This window comes from Strongylocentrotus purpuratus, unplaced genomic scaffold, assembly GCF_000002235.5.
Source record: "Strongylocentrotus purpuratus isolate Spur 01 unplaced genomic scaffold, Spur_5.0 spur5_scaffold_1, whole genome shotgun sequence".
Lineage (NCBI taxonomy): Eukaryota > Metazoa > Echinodermata > Echinoidea > Camarodonta > Strongylocentrotidae > Strongylocentrotus > Strongylocentrotus purpuratus.
Genome location: NW_022145594.1, coordinates 21822555 through 21841446, shown reverse-complemented (window position 1 = coordinate 21841446; position 18892 = coordinate 21822555). Strand labels below are relative to the sequence as shown.

The 18892-nt window shown below is 38.7% G+C and overlaps 2 protein-coding genes across 2 annotated transcripts in view; one reads left to right on the top strand and one right to left on the bottom strand.

The window, feature by feature from the left end:
- Positions 1-11860, top strand: part of LOC115921280 (putative nuclease HARBI1) — a gene marked incomplete at its 3' end in the record, with an annotated part of 105055 nt that extends 93195 nt beyond the window's left edge. Inside the window, exons 3-4 of the mRNA XM_030978610.1 lie at positions 10578-11200; positions 11469-11860. Coding sequence (XP_030834470.1) covers positions 10578-11200; positions 11469-11860 — 1015 coding nt within the window. The remainder of the gene's footprint in view (positions 1-10577; positions 11201-11468) is intronic.
- A 1463-nt stretch (positions 11861-13323) lies between these two features.
- LOC105439105 lies at positions 13324-16907 on the bottom strand. Its single transcript, XM_011667688.2, has 3 exons — positions 16801-16907; positions 14252-14450; positions 13324-13779 (listed from the first exon to the last, which is right to left on the bottom strand). Exons 2-3 carry the CDS (start codon positions 14428-14430, stop codon positions 13458-13460), a joined length of 501 nt encoding a protein of 166 aa, XP_011665990.1. The 5' UTR covers positions 14431-14450; positions 16801-16907; the 3' UTR covers positions 13324-13457.
- Positions 16908-18892: the final 1985 nt, after the last annotated feature.

Sequence of the window (18892 nt, the reverse complement as noted above, 5' to 3'; positions counted from 1 at the left end):
TCCTAAACATTGCGCATGCCACCTACATTTATCAATGGAGGTTTTTTTATAATAGCGATACGTGCATATCGTGGACATATCGTGAGAGAATGGGAAAGCGTGTCTGTTTTTTGTTATAGGGTGATAAGACATGAGCCCCTGAACGCTAGCGTACTGAGTGGGGGTGGGGGAGGGGGGATGGGGGATTGGGGGGGGGGGGGCGGCGGTATTTTTTATTCGATACCAGTGATTTACAAATGTTGCTGAAATGAAATGATTTTCGGTATTTTGTTCTCTTTTTTTTGGTAAGTCATACTTTTTTTGCGTTTGTTGAAAAATTAAAAATTCCTGAATTTACAGTCGAGCGAAAAATATGCTTATTTAGAAGGCTTTATGTCATGGTCTGCAAAACGGATGGGCTCGGGGGCTCGAGCCCCTATAACTTTTTGAAAAAGTATGTTACAGATAAAAAGAAAGAAAGAGAGAGAGAGAAAAAATAAGTGACCTGCCAATGTCACAAATGAGGTATAAAAATATGCTCATCTGACGATAATTAAATGCCAAGAACCCCAGATCTTATGGGGGCTTCGTCCCCGTACCTCACCAAGGGCCCTGAGGCAGTCTCCTGGATGTTCATCTGACCGTAATTAAATACCTAAAACCCCAGAGCTTCTGAGGCTCTGCCCCCTGGACCTCACCTATGGGCCTAAGGCGGTCCCCTGGATGCTCATCTGACCGTAATTAAATACCTAAAACCCCAGAGCTTCCGGGGGCTCTGCCCCCTCGGACCCCACCAAGGGTTCTTAGGCGGTCCCGTGGATGCTCATCTGACCGTAATTAAATACCTTAAACCCCAGAGCTTCCGGGGGCTCTGCCCCCTGGACCCCACCAAGAGCCCTAAGGCAAGCCCCTGGATGCTCATCTGACCGTAATTAAGTACCTAAAACCCCAGAGCTTCCGGGGGCTCTGCCCCTGGATGCTCATCTGACCGTAATTAAATACCTAAAACCCCTGAGCTTCCGGGGTTCTGCCCCCTGGACCCCACCAAGGGCCATAAGGCGGCCCATGGATGCTCATCTGACCGTAGTTAAATATTAAAACCTCTCAGCTTACCGAGGGCCCTGCCCCTGGACCACAGCAATGGCCTTAAAGAGGGCCCCTGGATGCTCATCTAACCGTAACTAAATACCTAAAACCCCTGAACTTCCGGGGGCTCTGCACCCTGGACTCTATGCTAATTAGTGACCTGCCAATGCCACAAATAAGGTATCTAAATATGCTTAACTGACCGTAATCTAATGCCTAAAAACCCTGAGCTTGCGGGGGCTCAGCCCCTTGACCCCCCCCCCCCCCATGCTGAGGCTCAGGCCCTGGACCCCACGCCAATTTACGTTCTACCTTATCGTTAATACTCCACTTTGAAAAACGTGTAAGAGTGGTGGTGATGCAGATTTTTCTTCTCCCCCCACACGTTTTTGCTCATTACGTCACCGCCCCTGGAATGTTTGCCCCCCCCCCCAAGTCCCAAAGTGCTTCCGGCGCACCTGATGCAGTGTAATAATAAAGTTATGCGTCCACATACTAATCATGTGTACCAATGTCAACAACATACATACATTAGCTTTAAATAACTATCAAAATACATATAAACAAAACATGAATATAAAGTATGCAATACATGTAGCAATACATGTACGTACACAAATCTTCAGCATTATATAATTTTTTATTTTTTCAAGGCGCGGATAAATTCCAATAAAAATGTAAATGAAACTGTGTCAAAATCGTCACTATTTTGAGACAAACTAGTATTTCTTGCAACACTAATATCCTGGTGAAAATTTCTTTCTCTCACGTTGTAGTACCAAGCTACTTGTAAATATAGGCAACTTATAGGAAAAATTGTGTAAGAATTTACATGTAGATAGAAGTGCGATTAAAGCGATGAATATTCAAACAATGATATATTAACCATGATAAATATGCTCAAATAAAAATAGAATACCGCCTTCTTAGTTGATTTATACACTTATACTTACGAAATGAAAGTTCACATGGACACCTGACTTACACTAAATGCACAAACATGGCTGAGGTTTGTGGACAGAACATACCCAAATTCAGTTAATAATAATAATAATAATAATATTTTATTTGTATATAGCGCTTATTACAAATGTCTCTAAACAAACACTGTAAAAGGTGTATAATTTCTCTACAAATCACAAGAAAATTCAATTATAACAATTCTCAATCAAGTGGCTTACTATTCTTGCAGTGCATCACAAGTGATTGTGATACATGCATATAGGAGGCGAGTTGGCTAAAGGCCCGGTCACACAGAGGGGACGCATGGGGAACGCACGGCCAGCGCATTGGAAATGTGCAATTTTGGCCAGTGCGTTGTCGTGCGCCCAACTTTTGTCGTAGCTGACACCAAATTCATAGCGTGTTGCTAGCGCGCTGAGCGCATACAGGGCGCATACAATGCGCATACAGACCGTACCCAGAGCGCACATGATAACAACTTCCACGAATGCACAGCGTGTTGCTAGCGCGCTGGACGAATGGTCCACGCATGCACCGCGTTCTACGACGCACGGCCAGCGCATTGGTAAACTTTTGTCATGATTTTGGAAAAGCTAGCGAGCTGACACAAAATGCACAGCGTGTAGCTAGCGCGCTGTGCGTATACAGGGCGTGTGCTCCGCGTATGTCTGGCGCTGGTCTAGCGCGCTCAACGCACGTCTGGCGTGCCTTTGGCGTGTACATTCATGCGTCGAGCTCCGCGCACACTTTTGAGCATGCTCAAAAAATCCCGACGCACACAGCGAATGGCGACGAATGCATAGCGCTGGTCCAGCGTTGGTCCAGCGCGCTCGACGAACGAGTAACGCATGATGACGCACGCCTAGCGAACGACAACGCACTGGCCCAAACTGCAAATTTTCCATGCGCCGGCCGTGCGTCCCCCATGCGTCCCCTCTGTGTGACCGGGCCTTTAGTCAGTAAAGCGTCTGCCTGTCGAACCAAAGATCTCGGGTTCGAATCCCACCCAGGCGGATGACTGAAGCCTGCGCTGTGTGTTAACGTGCCCTTCCCCTCGTTTCATAGACGCAGGCTACAGTATGTTAAGTGGAAAACACTCCGTCCCTCGGATAGAACGTTAAATGGAGGGCCTGTGAGCAGGAGATTCACCACTATTCGTATAAGAGTAGGGGGATAAGTGATGTTTATACATGAATATGATATCAATTTGTATACAGCTCGAATTGTAGGTGGAGTGGGATTAAGAATCCAAATCTTGTCGGTCCATTACGCTTGCAAAACTTTGAATGACTTTGCGATCGTTTGCCCGTTTTGTAATCAAACTTGGATGGTAGATGCTCTACAGTGACCCGACTGGCCTCAATGTTATCCCGGGGTCACATATACCTTACTTTTGTCAGAGGTCAAATGAGTTCAGACCAGAACACATGTACACTACTGTGAATGAATTATATTTTATAGGCCTACTCTAGCTCTACGTCTCTAGCATCGTACTAATTTTAATATGCAATTCAGATACAATTTATGACACCTAAATTGCAGTAATACTAAAACATAATAAATATCACATCTACACATCATATTGTAATGGTACGAACATGATTAGATTTAGAGTCTAAACATGGCATCATGCCAATATTTGCCAAACAAGTCAAAGCCAAAGGCCATGCAATACGTCGCACTACTCACTACTACTACCCATCCTAGATACGACAGCTACATAGCCCACCTTGTTGTTGTGCACACATCGTCATCGTCTGCTTTGGTTGCGATGTCACTTTCTGGACGATTTTTCAACTCCTTCCGTAGGGTGGCACACTCTAAAATCTTGTTGAAGTTTTTCTCTGAAAAGGGAATAACTCTTCCATAAGTTTCAATTGCGTGCATGAAACAGTAAAAAGAAGTTTTCCCCTAAGAATCATCAGCTTCCGACGCAATGATGAAGACCTGTACGCGTCCATATTGTACGGTGAAGGTGAAATGCAACGAGGGATCGGATGCGATTGGTCAATAGAGGATTCACCGTTCTAAATGATGCGGTGAAACGCGCAAACTGGTTGGCTTACAATCATGATGAAAATATAAATAGTTTTCTCGGGGTTTTGTTAATTACAAAAGAATGTTCCATTTTTACGCTTGTCGAGTTTGAGGCAAGCTATTTATAATATTTCTACATAACATCTAAGAATATAAAGTAGTTGCCTGACGGTGGTCACAAGAAGTCGACTTTTGGGGCTTTGCATCCCGGCCTATATTGATCAACATTTGGAGTTCATAATCATATAGTTTGTTTTCTGTAGGTTAACTGTGACTTCATTATGCATTACACCATTCATGCACCTTCATTAAATTTTCACCTACAATTTCTAAATCAATTTCTTTTTGTCTAGGATTAAAAGTATGAAAAAGATTCGAGTCATCAGCAAATAATCCGAAATTGAAAAAGTTTGTGGAGTTAGGTAAGTCGTTTATATTTAGTAAAATTAATGTTGGTGAAAGACATTTTGTTTTTTATATTGTATAAACTGTGATCGTTTACACAAATAATTTTCAAACCATTGCAAGGCTTACCGACGTATTTCATAGTGCGACATTTTTTTATTTTTTATTTTTTTTGGGGGGGGGGGAGGGAGAATGCTGTGGTTTATAGTATCAAATGCCTCTGGAAAGTAGAACTGTTGTTAGAACATTTATGTACATTTTGTATTCTTCCTCGTCTTTCTGTTGGAATTTCGATGCCTTTAATTTAGAATACAACTTGTGCTTCTTCTTGACTGAATTTAAAATAGCATTAGTCATCAATGGTTTCTCCCCCTTTTTTTAGGTTCTTCGAATTTGATGACATAATTGGTGCATGCTTGTCACAGAAATGCGTAAAAAAGTCGTAAAATACAGAGGTTGACTCATTTAATTTTGTACAACCACTTACACTGTTCTATTTAATTTTACCTAGATCATCATGACATTTATTAATATCATAATTTCTGAAAGTACGAAACACAGACTTTTTTGTGGCTTGTTTTACTTGCCTTCCTAAGATGCTCAAATGCAACAAAGATAGGGAAATGATCTGATATATCAGTTTCTATAACTCCAGCATAAATAGAAGAAATGTTCATAATAGTGTACACATGGCCAATAAGAGAGGAAGTTGTTTCAGTTACTCTTGTTGGTGAAGTGATTAGTGGCTGCATACCCAAACATTGCAAAGAATTTAAAAATTGTTCTGCTTTCATATATACTCCTTCCTTGTGTAGTGCATTAATGTTAAAATCTCCAAGTAAAACTACATTTGCTTCATCAATTTTCGATCTTTCTAATCTTTACCAACAAGGAGTTTTGAAATTGATCTATATCAGTATTGGGCTTACGATAAATAATACCTGCAGTAATTTTCCTATCATTCAGGTCAGTTTCTAACAAGAGACTTTCTGTGTGAGTGACTTCATGGTTAATAATAACATATTTGAATGAAGAGTGAATGTAAGATTTATATATATATATATATATATATAAAGAACAATTAGGGGGCTGGTAAAAGAGAAAAAGGGATAAAAAAAAATGAGGGAAAGAGATGTGGGAGAGAGAGAGAGATCGATATATATATAGAGAGAGATAAAGAATGGGGAGAGGGCGATATGGGAGAGAGAGGGAGAGAGAGAGAGAGAGAGAGAGCAAGAGAGAGAGAAAGAGAGAGAAAATATGGGAAAGGGAGAGAGAGAAGAACACAAACACATAACTGTTATGTATACACCATACAAAAGAACAATGTCATTCAAAAAGTCTTGTCATTCAAGTTTGTGGAAATGCTTTTCAAAGTAATTTTTTTTTTCTTTTTAATTGAGGAAAAATGCATTTCCGCAGAATTATAGGAAACATCCCTTCCAAATCACTAGTATTGATGTTATAGAACTCTATCAATATGTCCAATTATTTAGAACATGTATACAGATGTATTGAAAGAAAAGTGTAGTGCGGGATATTCATGCATATATATAGCGATATGATAATCCAAATACATGATGAAAAGGCAACAATTATTGTGAAACAAACAAAGAACGTTAACTAAACTGTGGAGATTTCTTTGTGTAATAGTATAGTAATAATGACTGCTTTGAGAGAAATAGTTGTTTTAATATACACTCAAGGGGAGATTACAATCGTGCTATTGCCCGAGACGTGCCGAGGGCAATAGCACGACTGTAACCTCTCTACACTCGAACTTTTGAATCGTTTTTTTATCCTCTTGAGTAATGTTTCAGCTCGATTGCCATCGTCACCCAGTCACTCCTTTGCCAAAACTTTCGGGCGGGACTATCTCTGAAAATTAGATACGAGTATAGGCCTATATTACTTAACTGCATCAATGATCCAAGCTTTTTTGTTAATTTTACGTCCAACTCTTGATTAACTACTTTGATAGTTGGGTCAGAAGAAAATTAATAGCTAACACTAAAAGTATGGTCATAGCTCAGTTGATATGAGTTGTGAACAAGCGCCAAAACTTGGACCAGATTATTTAAAGACTTTTAAGAGACTTGTCGCAGTACCAAATGCTTGCTTTCTTGGAGTATGTGCTTGAAACAATAATGTCCTTGGAGAACACAGACCACCACAAGAGAAGGTAAAGATATTTACCTCTGATCTTATAACTTGATATGTTTAGTTTTTTTTCAAGTAAAAGGACATTTTTGAAATGAGTGAGGTCAAGGTAAAGTTGGAGAGGGATACAAAGGCCGCTAAAGGGCTGGTTTGAGAAGTATCCATTCAGGGGGGGGGGGGGGCTATTTATGGATCCGCATGTCTACTAACAATTTGCTGAAGTGTTTATTTAAGGTGTATTTAACTTCCAATATATCTCTATTTATAATAAACATTTTGAGCTCATGTGCAAGGGGGGAGGAGAAGGGGGTCCACTATATGAAAAAGAACGACAAGCAAAAAGAAAAAAAAAAGACCTTTTGCTGGAAAGTAAACATTGTAGACAACTCAAATAGTACATACCACTAACAATTTGCTGAAGTGTTTATTTAAGGTGTATTTAACTTCCAATATATCTCTATTTAGAATAAACATTTTGAGCTCATGTGCAAGGGGGGAGGAGAAGGAGGTCCACTATATGAAAAAGAACGACAAGCAAAAAGAAAAAAAAAGACCTTTTGCTGGAAAGTAAACATTGTAGACAACTCAAATAGTACATACTGCTATTTAATTTCAAATTTGGTCAATATGTATTGAAATGTTTATAATTCTGTTTCAGGGATTGAGAAGGAGTGCTTCCTGTTGAGAGATCATGGGTCAGGGTGTCTTGAGGTTCCCCCTTACCCTACAGCGATGGCCTCTTGTGCCTGACAACATGGGAGCAACGCACAGTGGACTGGTAATTCATAATGAATATTACAATGTTTTTAAAAAATCCGGGAAAGAAACGGATAAATTCATAGCAATTCAATTCAATTCAATTTCGGTTTATTAATATCAACATAATACAATGTACAATGCAGTAGTCCATGGACCAATAATGCAATGTTTACATAAAATGTGCATACAAAACAGGAATGATCATATAAATGTACAATAAAAATGATAAAAGATAAAGTTAACATTATTGTTCATACCTAAAGTTATATACACATATAAATAAATGATAATAGATGGATGAACAACCTATAACAGTTACTTGAAATATTGAACCAATTATTGCAAGTAAAAATATTCTTTAAATAAAAAAAATATTAAAAAAATAAATAAATATATATATATATATATATAGAGAGAGAGAGAGAGGGGGGGGGGAATTATTATATTGCAATTGTTAAAATGAGATCGATAGACTGAAAAAGTATACATGCAGGTGTGTCTGTAGTGTGACAGGTAAGGTCAAATTATGTTGAATGGAATTATTACATTAAAAATATATCATTAAAGCATTTCATATAAAGAGATGTATAATGCCTATGAGCATAAACAAATTCTTATAACTGTTGAGTTTCCACATTACATTTTAAATTAAAGTTGAGCTAAATTATGTTATTGCAGCAGAATTATACACGGTGGTTTAAGAACAACTTAATAAGAAAAATGAAGAGCACTCAATAATATGTACACGAAATTTTGATTTGGGGATCGATCTTGAGTTCAATTAAACAAAGTAACAAAACAATAACTATAATATTATTAAAAAGAAGAAGAAAAACAAATAGGATACATTACTATAGACGATCTACAACTGAGCATTGACCAGTTTGACAAGTGTGGGGACACTTGATGTTCTGTATCGTTCAGTTCTTGCATAAGGAATGTGTAGGTGGTTATAATTCCTAAGTCCACCTCGCGAGAGATGCTGTCGTTCAGCCGGAAGCAAATCACGGTGTCGCGAGGAGACAAGAATTGATTTGGCAAAGTTGGTAAGTAAGTCATTTCTTCGCCTGGCAAGGGAGGAAATGCCGAAGCTGCTCAGGAGTTCCTCGTAGTGATGTTGATCAGGGTATGATATCATCCTGAGAGACCTATGCTGTACCCGCTCTATGCTATCTGACTGCTGTGTTGTCAGGCTACCGCTCCACACTGGTTCACAATATTCCATCAATGGTCGGATATACATTGTGTATATAAGCACAAGATCACTGGTTGGAACTCCATTCCTCTTCAATTTGCACAGGATATATAGACGTCTGGATGCACGTTTGATGACCTGTTCCACTTGTAGATCCCACTTTAGGTTTGTCTGAATGATAACAACGAGCAGGCGAAGCGACGTTACAGACTCGAAAACTTGATTTCCAATAGTAATCACCGGTGAAGGTGGACCATTACGCAGGAAAGTTACATGCATCACCTTACATTTTTCAGGCTTTGGTTTCATTGAATTCAACTCACTCCATGTAGATAGAGCATCCACATGAGACTGTAGATGACTTGGCTCTGCTTTATGGACAACTTCACCAATAGTTACGTCATCAACATACTTCCATCTCTTGGAGGTAGTATCGGCGGCATCGTTGATCATAATTAGGAAGATTACCGGACCGAGTTTGGTTCCCTGTGGAACCCCACATAATAGCTCTTGCTCAGATGATGATGTACCGCAATATCGAGTTGTCTGCGTACGTTGCGTGAGAAAACTAGCTATCACTGTGATGATGGCCGGGTTGACATCCAGTTGAATCAGCTTCTGTAGAGCCTTCGTATGGTCGATGAGGTCAAAGGCTTTCATGAAGTCGATTGTACAAATCGTGGCATGATGACTTGGCTAATCCAGGCCCCGCTGAAGATCATCTAGCAGGCTGACTAGGTAATGTGACACAGAGCTGCCTTTCATATTACCAAATTGAAAATTTGAGAGTCTGTCACGGCATTTTGAGTAACCCAACATTTGCTCCTGCAACGACTGCTCAAGGCTTTATTCGTCAAATGTGTAGGGTTAGGCCAAGGGTTGCAATTGAGATTGAGGTTAGGTATAAGGTTAGGGCAGGGACGTGGTAGAGAAGGACTGGAATCGAGCCGCTCTCCTTTGACCCCATGCCCCAAGCCGCCGAAAAGATATGCGCTAATCTGCAACTGTTGACCAGGTGGTGATATAAAAGAGCGCATGCAATTTCAGGATTTAGAACTCCTACATCAGATAATGGTATCACAGCACCTGTTCGCTGTCCCTTTCAATGATTTCTCACCCATTGTTGAACGTGTACAGAGTAGAACAAGCGAACACAAACTTGTGTAATTTCATCCTTTTTTTAACTTCAAAAATCAAAAAAAAAACAACGCGAAAACACGCATTAGCAAAATTAATGTCATTGAAGATCGTAAATCATGGATAAAATAACGGGACATTAAAACATGCACAAATTAGCGCATTATCCTAAAATATTGAGTTTTTGTCAGGATGTAATTTTTCTTTTACCAACTCAGGCACACAAATTATAGGAAGAACAGAGTACTAAATTTGAAAATTTGTTTGATGCACTATTTCCGAAATAGTCCCCATAGAAAGTGTTGATTTACACTGAAATTTTGCCGGTAATTTAATATTTTTTGATAAATGTAAAACTGGTGCCTGCCCAATAAACAAAATCACGTGAAAATCACGTCAATATCAAGGTATCGACTTGAGGAGAGTTACGTTCTTCAAACACCTGGGCCCGTATTCAATTAACATCTTAAGCATGAAATCTAAGTACTTTTTCTTAAATTTTGGCTAAGAAAAAAATCTTAGCCAAAATTCGTATTCAATATAAGATATTTGCTTAAGGGTATTTTCTTAACTTAAGACTTTGTCTTAGCCGATTTTTCAGAGTTTAGGTATAAAATCTTAGATTTTGTCTAAGTCAAAATTCTTAAATAGAAATTAAGAATTTTACCCTAAGTTTAAGCATCCTACCCAGTATACTTAAACTTCACGCGAAAGGCACATAACTCATTTTCAAAGCTGTAGGAAACACGGCAGCATTAATTCATCGAATTAACAATAATCATCGAGATGTCCGACGTTATCTTGCTGCTAGGCGCGTGCACCCTCTGAATACGTACAACGATGTTGAACTTATTAGGAGGTTCAGATTTGACAGAGAAGGGATAATCGAAATTACAGGAATGATCCATGATGACATCGCACCAAGGGCAAATAGAAACCATGCCATTCAGCCAGTCGATAAAGTTTGTGCAGCCCTTCACTTTTATGCGACTGGTTGTTTTCAAAATACTGACGGGGATACCATGAAGATATCCCAACCATCAATTTCGAGAATAATTCATCAAGTTTCGCTCGCGCTTGTGAGGAGATTGGGGGAGCATGTCCGTCTCCCTAATGAAGAGGAAAGGAGGGTCAACGCTGACACCTTCTACCGGATGGCGAATTTCCCTGGTATCATCGGGCTTATTGATGGAACCAACGTTCGCATTCAAGCGCCCACTGAAAATGAAGAACAATTCGTCAATAGGAAGAGATACCACAGTATCAATGTCCAAATAGTCGTGAACGCAAAATCTGAAATTATCAATGTAAACGCCCAGTGGCCAGGAAGCGTCCACGATTCGCGCATTTTGAGGGAAAGTGGACTGGACGAGGTACTCGAGAATACAGAAGGGCATCTGCTGGGGATAGTGGTTATCCCTTCGACGATGGCTGATGACACCTTTTCTCCGACCACGAAACCATGCGGAAGAACACTTTAACAGGTAATTGTTTTTTTTTGGTTTTATAGATAGATCTATGTCTATAATGGGGTCGGAGATAGCATGATGGTGCAATTCAAAAATTATTATTAGAATAAGAAAATACCGGTATTAGGTACATTTTAGCGCTTATAAAGAGACAATCGTGAATTATAATATTTTAAAAAGCAAAAACCACTAAATCAAGATTGCCTATTAGCCTGCATGAGATTCCAGTGCACTGGAGCCAGGGTTGTTGAGGTGAATATAATTATACATGTAAGAAGATATTGCATTTAATTCCTTTTCAATCAACTGGTTTTGCCATAAATACTGGTTATATTTACCTTTACTCATTTTATACTATAGGGCACATAAACATACTCGATGCTTGGTTGAGAGATCAATTGGTCAACTCAAAAGAAGATTCCATTGTCTTCATGGGGAACTGCGAGTGAGCCCACTCAAAGCCAGCCGCATCATTGCTAGTTGTTGTGTTCTACACAACATTGCTAAAAGAATGAACATGCCGGACAACGAAGACGCCCCTGACCACCCCGATGACGAGCAGCCTCCTCATGAAATTGTCATGGAACATGATGGCGTGTCTGGACAAGCCTATCGCCAACACATCGTCGACAATCATTTCGTTTGGTGCATTTTCAATGTTTTACAATTTATATCCTTTAAAAAAAAAAATTGTACTCGCTATGCAATGGAATGAGTGGCGTAGCTTTGCATAGGGGATAGGTCATATTAATGCAACTGGATCAAAGGGCGCATCCATGATTGTGAGAAATTGGGAAGACAATTTTGTGTTAAATTAATTTACTTGTAAAGGTGTGTGCGACTTGGTAGGCGAGAGGGTGGGGGTGCTCCATTATTAGTCACAAAGCGGTGCCTATTTGTATTTTACTATTTTATCTTTAATCCCCCCCCCCAAGAAGGAACAAATTGATTTTAAAAGAAAATCTGCATTCAAAGTTTATGGGCAGAGGACTGGGTTAGTGGGTAGAGGAGGGCATCTTTTCATATTCTGTTTGTCCCCCCTTCTCTCTCTCTCTCTTTTCAATTTTAAGGTCTCTTGCACCCCCCCCCTCTTAATTATCACTCCTGGCACTTCACACCATATAAAAACAAATTTTTCTCTGCACCCCTTCTCTCTCTCTCTCTCTCTCTTTGTTTTTCATCATCATCATTGATTGCTAAATCTAAGAATTAAACAGGAAAATCAATAAAACCATAACACACAATCAAAACACTTCAGATCAAGTCATCTTCCAACAGAGCCCAAATATCTTAACTGTTCATCAAAATCATCAATTGTCTTTTTTTAGTTTGTTCTGCTTCAGCATGTTTGGGAAATTATCAACCAAAGCTTATTACTCAGAAGTAATTAGATCTATTATTTTTGTAATTCCTAATTTCTTCAGTAATTGGAAAATGTACCTAAACTTTATGCCTGCAAAACTGGCAGTATACAAATCTTTAAATCAATACATGCTCTCAATACATGAAAGAAACTATTGGATTTTTATGAAGTGAACATTGAATGTTTTATTAATATTTCAATTATATTATATAATAGCTATATACAGTACATGTATTTTCACTATCGATGACTTGTAAAATTAACGATAACCACTTTCCTTGTAATTTACATATAGTTCTCAAAACCATAATATACTTGCGTTGTTTATATGAAAAAATAAACATCAACTAAAATAATATTAAAAATATGCACTTCTCCTTATACATGCCGTCAACAATAAATACATATTTCACAACAAAATTAAAATTGAGGCAACCCAATGTAACAGAAATAGTGGCCACTGTAGACATCTTCTATAAAACACACCTCTTTCAACAGCTTTCTGTACAAGGTATGGAAAGTTTTTTAAGTGATGAGAGAAAAACAAATCTTCCAAAAATAAATCTGGATATCAGTAGAGGCATGCAATTGGGTGATATTTTGAATGGATCCATGTATGTAGCCATACCCCTCCCAGCCCCCCCCCACCCCCCCCCCCATCTCCCCAATAACTAATTCCACAAATATATACTCACAGTGGGATTACCTACTTTTTTCTGTACAATCCAAAACTTCTCTGACCATTTGAAATAATTTTTAACTACACATGTCAATAGATTCATACAGGATTCCAAGCAGAGAAGGAGAATGGAGTTCTTTTGAGGTCGCAGCAACTACGGAAATGTGCACTTATCAGCAAATAATGCAAATGTACAAAAAAAATAAACTGCAAAAACAAGATGATTTAAATTTCAATATTAGTGAAGTCAATGACATCTACTTCCTTCACCTGTGTTTTTTCTTCAAGTTCAAACCGAAGCTTTAGAATTTCTAACTGAAGCTTCTGTTTTTCAAGATAGATCTTCTCCTTCTCTGCTTGGATCCTCTCCATATCCAGTTTAGCACGCTTCATTTCTACATGCAAATAATCATTATATGTTGTATCTGTTTGTCCGGCTCTCTTTCCTGCAGATTCTGAGAACTTGGGCCTTGAGACTTGAAATCCAACTGATGGAGATGAGTTTGAGGACTGTCGATTAGAAGAAGAGGCAACTGGAGTGCTTGGCCTGAAATGAAGAAATAGATTCTTATTTGATAGACTTGCAGTGCAACAATAATAGATGAGAACATGGGATTTTAGCAGGAAAAATTCAATTATACATTCAAAGGTCTATTAAAGTAATCACAGGTTATTATTTCTGAGAAAATGACTATATAACCTGTAGTTAGAGCATTTTAAGAGTACCCTTCAATTAGCTTCATCACTGATATTTACTGATGTGAATCAATGGATGGAAAGTGAGATATTCTTCAACAATGTTATACACAGATAACTCAATCTTACAATTTTTAACATAACTTCTTACTGATTTATCTATTCATATAACATGGAGGGGGGCAGAGGTCTTTTACATTGAGCGTTATTAAATGCAAGACCTACATGAACAGTACATCTTCTTTAAAAAGCAAGCATCCTGTGCAACCCTTCATACAAGAAGCCCCAAATTTCTTAATCTTCAATGTAAAGAATGGACTTACATCACAGGCGTGACAGGTGTGACAGGCGTGACAGGCTTAGGCGTGACAGGCATAGGTGTGACATGTTTAGGTGTGACAGGCATAGCCGCCAAAGAGTCTGCTCCTCCACCTATCCCCACTATGACAGGACTAAACTCTCCGACAATGTCCAGGACATGATTGTCAACTGCGGTCATCATTGTTGTTGCCACACCTCCACCTGTACCAAAAGAGCAAAAGAGAGTACATGATAATTCATGTTGAAATAAAATAAATTTACTCAGTGAGTAACTGAGTATACATTTATCACATTTTAATTTGTCTACAACTTGTTTTTCATTGTGTCCATGCCATAAATTAGTAATATACCCGATGACAATACATGTGAACAAAGGAAGTATTCATATTTATTATTCAATGAATACATATTTATAAGTATTTTGGCAACCAACTCGCAAAACAAAGTTTAAGTAATAAATTGTTATTGAAATGCAAAGGTCTGTTATGTGGGAATGAGTAAATGACTGCCAGAACTAGTATCTTCCCTATCATTTCAGAATTACAGTCTACATGTAACTGCACAAGGATTATACAAGATTCTTCTGCTTTACATTCAAATTGGTTTAACGTAAATTCTTTGAGTACCGGTATGAAGTTTTATCATTTATGATTGTGGGATATTGTTCTGTTTGTTGTATGCCCGGTATGGCCAACAAGCCAAGGGTCTGTAAACTACACAGGTCTACCGCACTCCAGCAAAGCATAGAAAGTCAGAGTACAGGGCTGTCAACTTTGGGAAACTGCTTGGAGGGATTTTTTTTTTGGAGAAAAGATTAAGTGCCAGCCGCTGAATAAGCGGGGGGGGGGGGGGAGAGCACTTTTTTTTTTTTGGTATACAGTACGGTTTGGCGGGATGTTTTTTTCATAAACCGGGAGATTCTACACCGTTGGCGGGAGAGCGGGAGGAAGGCGTGGTGGCGGGAGTCTCCCGCTATGAGCTTTTGGGGCAGCGGGAGAATGAGCGTGGTGGCGTGAGAGTGAGACTCCCTCCAAATGCGGGAGGGTTGACAGCCCTGCATGTATGTGTGGTCTACCGGTATATGAGCTACACACCTTGCAAATAAGTAGGGAGATGGGAGTTTGTCTAGCGGTAATGTTTCTTACACCTACAAACTGATCACATCCAAGTTCGACATCGACATCGAGTCAAGCCTTTCAGATGTTCTGTTCCAAGAAGTAATATTAGACCTCTACTAATAATATTAATAATCAAGTCTGATTGATACAGGTAGGCCTAGACTACTACTACTAGGTCTGTAAAAGCCTCATTAAACTCATGTTAACACACAAGATTCACCATGTCTCTGCAATTTGCAGCTGACACACAGTTGTACACTTGTATTTTGTAAGCAGGGTCCTAAGACTTAGTAGTACATGTACATGTAATTTGTTTTCCTTTCCTATTTTATTTAGACGGTCTTGCTTCGGCGCTAGTGTAGTTCCGTATCCATTTTTTTTAGCAGTTTCATATCCATTCTTATCAAAGGAAATTTAGCTCAATTTTTTACTAATTTTAATCATAATCATATATCACATTTTCCACCTGAATTTGGATCACACCCGAAATCGGGAAGCCTCCGTTTAATGCTTCGATGTTGATGTCGTCGCTCAGTACCGTCTCTACGCTAGGCCTATACTACTAGCTTTGCAACTCGAACTGAAGCTATCAGTCCAAAATTACGCAAACTTCTCGTATGACGTATGGGTTATGGTATCGTGCATGCGCGTAATACCATAAACCATACGAGAAGTCTGCATAATTTTGGACTGATAGCTTCAGTGAGGTGCGGAGCTAGCGCGTAGAGACGGTACTGAGCGACGACGTCGACATTCCAGGCCCTAAACGTAGGTTTCCCGATGTCGGGTGTGATCCAAAATCAGGTGGAAAATGCAATAGACCTATAGACCTATAAAATACAATGAGTAAAAAATTGGGCTAAAATTCCTTTGCTAAGAATGGATATTATTATTAAACTGCTAAAAAATGGATACGGAGGCGGAGCTACACTAGCGCCCTTGCTTCTACTTTCTAGATCTACCATCTACATCTACATCTAAGGTGGTAATGGACAGGACCAATTGGTATATACGTTCAGATTTCCGTGGCATCGCAAACTGTCAACAAACATCACAACTGATGCAAAGTTCAAAAATCAAAAATAATATTAATATTAAATAAGGAGGTGCTCATAGTCATAAAATAGAGTGGGTTGTACTTGTAGACATCATCTACCCTGCAGCTGGACCAATCACTGCTGTTGCTAACACATATCATTTTCAATTGAAGCAAATCCTACCACTTATTAATATTACCAGTACTCAGTAGGTACAACCTCTGCTACTAACCGAGTAATAATTGTGAAAATTTCTTAATTTTGGTTTAGACAACACCAACACTAAACATCATGAATGGGACCCGCTCAAACTAAACTAGCACGATCGTTCCTCGATCCTCGTTAGCTGTGGTAGGCCTTTACTTACTCACTGTTTACAAATATTGTTCCACTTACCACCAAACGACGGTATCCCAATCAAATATCACCATTCTGCACTCCCTTATTTTTTCCAGAAAGGAGAAAACTAAGCCCACTACCGCAATATAGGCTATAGAGTCTAGGCAATACAATTTAATTTCAACAGAAGCCAAGGTAGTCTACTACTATAGTACCGGTACAGATCTCAAAGACAAAGGACAAAGGTTAAATCCAAGCTGACGTCACCGCGATATTTCGCAATTCGTTTTCGTTTTAAAGGTATAGTCTACACGAATTAAGTCGACGGATGGATTTAGTCTTTGATCTGAGCGTGAAGAGAAATTATTTAATATACTAGTACTCACCGGTTTTCTGGATGCTTCTTTTATCTTTGAAGAAGTTTTCCTTCATCGTTATGGTCAAGTTGTGCCACTTTTTTGTTTAGCTCGTCCACCGTCCTCTTGACCAAAGGGTTTTGGGCATTTATTTTGTCCGCGATTTCCTCCCATGCCTGCTCCTTCAGTTTTGCTGTAGCCCCCACTCCGAATTTTGGCTTCAAAATGTTCTCCCTACTCTTAAATTCTTCTAACAATAGTAACTTCTCCGCATGTGTAAAATTTGCCTTCCTATGGTTCATCTTGTCTTCCATATTTGCCGGTATTGTTAATTAAATCGAGATGGCTGGTAAAGAAAGTGGTAGATCACGCGCATATATGCCAAAGGTAATTTCCTGCGGTGCGATTTTCTCTTTTACACGCAAATTGCCATAGACAAAAATTGGCGGACTCAATCAAAAAAAATTGATGAGCGGCATTAAAATTATGACGTCACACAAGTTAAGCTCTTTTTCTTAACTGTAGTCTGTCTTAAGAAAAAGTGCTTAACGTGTTTAGAATACGGCTGAGGCAACTTTCTTAACCTAGACAAATTCTAAGACATTTTCTTAGACTTAAGAAAAATGTCTTAAAAGTTTATTGAATACGGGCCCTGACATTTATGTAAATATGTTAATACGTTTATTGCACTAGGTCACTTAAAACGCACGTACACTAAATCACGCAATTGTCACTGCAATATCACCATTATAATAACGTGATTATCCCTACCTTGGAGACCAAGCTAACAATAATTTTGTATTTAATTTGTAATATAGGATTTCCCGGCCAAATTCGCGTGTTTGTCATTCGAATTCATTTACTTTGTATTTAAGTTAGCGCAAATCGGATTTGCCTTGCCAATTATCATTCAATTTTCCAGTTTTTGTATTTAATTTAGGATTTTGGTCGAAGGGTTTCCTAGATCTGTCATTTAATTTAGAAACTGCTCAACTAGCATTCAAATTAATATGCACTTGTCGAAGCGTAATTTTTATCATTCAAATTAACACCTGTCATTCGTATTCGTAATATTTTTATTCAAGTTAGGAATGTTAGGGGGAAGAATTGCAACAAACTTTTACAGTTTTTAAATAATGCACTTAAAATGCATGATTTGCCATTGGGGTCTAAGCTGTTATTCCATTTATTTATTTTCAGGACAATGCTGATGGGTGAAGTCAGACATAAAGTAAAGAAGGGGCGAAATCAAGGGATATGGCATTTCTGCACGGACATGTTAATATACCCGGGAAAGGTGGGGGTACCCTCAATCGCCCCTTTTTACTACAGACTCGGAATTTTACAAAAGTAATTCACATCGTCTCTTATACCCAGCACACCCCTCTGTTTTTCTTAAAGAGTTTCATAGTTTACTTGCCCGTCAGCAGATCGATGACTAAAGACATGGCTAAATAATGAATCATGTTCAAATTGTTGACTCTAGTCCCTACCCCAGTCACAATATTGTACCCTTCTTCCATAATGAAATTATGATAAATTTATGATGAAACATAAGACAAACAACTTCCTTACATGAACATTTACAAATATACTGAGACCATCAGGTCCGTAGATGCAAGTCGTTTTTTCTTCTTAACAATCAAACTTAAATGCTGATAAAGTGTATAAATGCAAGAAAATGAAATAGGATGAAATACACATGAAAAAACAATCTTGAAAGAAAAAGAATGAGCTATAAAAAGTTTGTAATAAACGAGAAATGTATATTGACCATCAATTTAAGTGCACAA

Coding starts and splice junctions, on each gene's coding strand:
- LOC105439105 (XM_011667688.2), bottom strand. CDS start 14,430: ATGATGACCGCAGTTGACAATCATGTCCTGGACATTGTCGGAGAGTTT. Junction 13,780..14,251: donor ACACCTGTCACGCCTGTGAT/GTAAGTCCATTC, acceptor TCTTCATTTCAG/GCCAAGCACTCCAGTTGCCT.